The 3,825-nt window shown below is 36.1% G+C and overlaps 1 protein-coding gene across 1 annotated transcript in view; it reads right to left on the reverse strand.

The window, feature by feature from the left end:
- Window positions 1–378: 378 nt before the first annotated feature.
- Window positions 379–3,825, reverse strand: part of LOC101357705 (ankyrin repeat and sterile alpha motif domain-containing protein 1B) — a gene marked incomplete at its 3' end in the record, with an annotated part of 440,450 nt that continues 437,003 nt past the window's right edge. Inside the window, exon 10 of the mRNA XM_004374005.2 lies at window positions 379–603. Coding sequence (XP_004374062.2) covers window positions 379–603 — 225 coding nt within the window. The remainder of the gene's footprint in view (window positions 604–3,825) is intronic.

The raw sequence follows: 3,825 nt of genomic DNA on the forward strand, positions 1-3,825 counted from the left end.
ATGCAAATAAATAAAATAATGTATTTGAAAATCCCAAAACAACATAAAATATTATACAAAGTAGCTAACTACTTTAACAAATTGGAAAGAGATAGGATACAGAAAAATATACAAAATGATTCTTGCTAACAAATCTGCTATGAAGTCCTGAAGGGCCCAAAGCTTTGTATTTGACCTAGAAGTTTTTTCCCTATCAAAAGCCTTCAAAGTGTCTTCACCAAGGCAGTACCACCCCATAGGGGCCCTTGGCTAGAAGTTAAAATCAAAATCCCTCTGACTTACCTGGGCTCATTTCAAACTGCAAAAATGATTATTGTGAAGGCACTGGGGACACTTTCATTTTGACAATAGAGTGAAAAATCAAAATATTAATGATACATCTTCACATATACAAGCATGCAAATTCAATTGGTCCAGTTGTGAGTAAGAAATATTACCAGTTCTTGAGGAAGGTGCTCTTGCGATTTCCAAGGAGCAAGGTTTCTTTGTAACTGCGGTGTCCGTGAGGTCACATAGGAAGTTCTCGTTTTCGGAAGGAAATGTATCAAGAGAAGCAGATGGTACAATTTCCATAGTGTAACTCCTCTTCTTTGGATAGGACTCCTGAAAAAAAGAAGAAAAAACAAAAATACCTTTGAGATACAGAGCTTGTTTGATTTATAAAAACTAGAAAAAAATGATCAGGTTTATCCCTTCTTCCCATAAAGAAGATTATTTTTTTTTTTCTAGTTTTTATTGAATATATCGTAGACTCCCAGAAGAATGAACAAATCAGTCTTGGAAGAGGTACAGCCAGAATATTCCTCAGAAGTGGGGATGGTGAGACTCTATCTTACTTACTTCGGACACATCATCAGAATGGACCAACCGCTAGAGAAGGAGATCATGCTTGGTAAAGTGGAGGTCAGCGAAAAGAGGGAGGTTCTCAATGAGATGGACTAACACAGTGTCTGCAACAATGAGCTCAAACATAGCATATGGTCATGAAGATAGCATAAACATAGCATATGATCATGAAGATGGCACAGGACCAGGTAACAATTTGTTCTGTTGTACATAAATTCACTATCAGTTGGGGCCAACTTGATGGCAACTAACAGCATCTCTTCTTCCAAAAATAATTGTGAGCTGATGATTCATCTGTTTGAATAAGTTATGTAACCCCAATATTATCAGCAATCTTTTTAGAAGGGTCCCTACAATTTGGTTCCCTGAATTTATTACTGAACTAGTAAAGTTCTTCCCTTGTCATGATCTCTCACCTTCTCTCTTTATGCCTATTTTCTAGTTTTGGAATAAACCATTGTTTAATCAATAAACAATCGATTCTGACTCATAGCCACCCTATAGGACAGAATAGAATTGCCCATAGGGTTTCCAAGGAGCAGGTGGTAGATCTGAACTGCCGACCTTTTTGTTAGCAGCCAAGCTCTTAACCATTGCACAGTCATTTCCAAAACTTTACTCCTTTGCCTGCCTCCTAGAGAAGGCCATGTGACTCCAAGTTAGATATAAGACGAAGTTTGCTGGGAGGCTTCTGGGGAAATACACTGCCTCAGAAGAGAGGCGTACAAGGAGGCTCTTCCAGAGCCCTCACCATCCACAAGTTCCTTTTTCTGGATGTACTTTTGATGTTCAGAACTGAGGCAGACATCTTGTGATCATAAGGCAATCAGCCTAAGATCAAAAAAGTAGCAAGCTGAGAATGGCAACAGAAGGATTAAAAGAGCCTAGGACCTTGATGATATCATTGAGCTGCTAGAATAGCCCTGGGATCACTTTCTACAGTCTTTTTAAGTAAATAATAAAGTTCCTATATTAAGCCACTGCTAATCGTGGAGCCCTGGTGGCGCAGTCGTTAAGAGCTACAGCTGCAGGTCAGCAGTTCAAATCCATCAGCCACTCCCTGGAAACCCTATGAGGTAGTTCTACTCTGTCCTATAGGGTCGCTATGAGTCAGAATCAACTTGACAGCAACGGGTTTAGTTTTGCTTGTTTGTTTCTTTTAATTGGGTTTTCTGTCATTTAGAATCAAAAGTATTCCCACATAGTACTTTTCTTTGTGAACATTGTTAACTAATATATTAAAGTTTTTCTTTTCAGATTAGGATAAAATTTATGCCCAATTTTATATTACTGATTCTTCAATATATTCTAAAGATTGGAATTCATTTCATTTTACAAGATCTTAATTTCTTGTACACAAGTCATTAAGTGGCTAACAAATAATTATCGGGCATGCAGTATACATCTAGGACTTTGCTAAGTTCTCTGGGGATTCTCAAAAAATGACTAAGACATAACCCTGGCTCTCAGTAGGTTCACAGTCTAGTAGAGAAGAAAGATTATATGCATAATGACTTTCAAAATCATGTTTTGTTTTTGATGCTTGTTACCCTTATGAGTATACTTCATTACAAATACAAAAAGACAAATAAGAAGAAAATAAACTCATATTTTCAAAAGATCTTCCAAGAGATATCCAAGGGTTGGTAAAGATTTAGCAGAAGCTTCCACGTTTTGATAATGATATTTACAGTGCAGTGGAATAAGTATTCAAGGTCAGTGTAATTTCATCCAGACCATACCAGACCCTCACACATCAAAGAGTCAATTATGTTTATTCTACTCTACAGAAAGCAGGAAATTGGGAGTAATTTATTTTGAACAACAAAGGGTGACATAGTAGAAAGCGTCCAGAGGAAAGCAATCAGGATGGTATATGATTTAAAAACCATGTCACAGAAGAAATAATGAAAGGAATTGCAGTGTTCCATCTTGGGGAAGACTTACAGCCATGTAATAGTTTTCTCAACATATTTGAAAAGCTATCCCTCAAAAGCTATCCCTCAAAGATGGGGAAGGGGAAGGGTGGTGGTGGTGGACTTATTCTAAAGCTCTTAAAGGCAGAACAAAGATCAATTCTTTGTAAGTCAAGAAGGGAAAATTTGGGTCAATACAAAGATATTTTCTACAAATTATTAATATTGCCTGTATTTTAAAATAAAAATGCACTAATATAATAATTAGCTAACAAATAGCACTACAAAGCAATAGGAGGAAATCCTCATTATTGGAAATCTTCTGGCAAAAGAACTATTTATGGATGAAATTATCGATGAAACATATTATACAGTGGAGATACCAAATGAAGACATATTATACAGTGAAGACACCAGATGAATGTAAACTCCATGAAGGCTGGAATTTGTCTTGTTTACCACTCTCCCCAGAATCTAATAAAGGCCCTGCCATTTAGGGATGCTCAATAAATAGTCATTGACCTACTGAATAATTCCTAATGTCTTTTCAAACAAATTTAACTACTATTAAGGAAATCATTATGCCTTTTTCAGATGTAAATTTATTTGCTTAAGTTTGGTCATTATTATTTACTCCTTTGCATATCAAAGGGGTCCTGATGGTGCAGTGGTTAGGAACTATTACTGCTACCCAAAAGGCTGGAAGTTCAGATCCACCAACTGCTCCTTGGAAACCCTACGGGACAGTTCTACTCTGTCCTATAGGATCACTATGATTTGGAATTGACTTGATGGCAAGGGGTTTGGGTTTGGGTTTGCATATCAAAAGTAAAAACAAAAAACAAACAAAAAAAACCTTAGATTACAATAATAAAATAATAAAATCTATGAAAAAAGTCTCTAAATGAAACCTAATTCATCCTAAAATTAAATTAATCAGAACAACCAATTCATCACAGATTTGGTTAAACTGGAATTTTATTGTGTTTATAAAGTAATATGAGGATATTTAAGGCCTTGAAAACTACTCTGAAGTTTAACAATACAGGATGGTTAGTTTGCT

Source organism: Trichechus manatus, unplaced genomic scaffold, assembly GCF_000243295.1.
Source record: "Trichechus manatus latirostris isolate Lorelei unplaced genomic scaffold, TriManLat1.0 scaffold00027, whole genome shotgun sequence".
In the NCBI taxonomy this organism is placed as follows: Eukaryota; Metazoa; Chordata; class Mammalia; order Sirenia; family Trichechidae; genus Trichechus; species Trichechus manatus.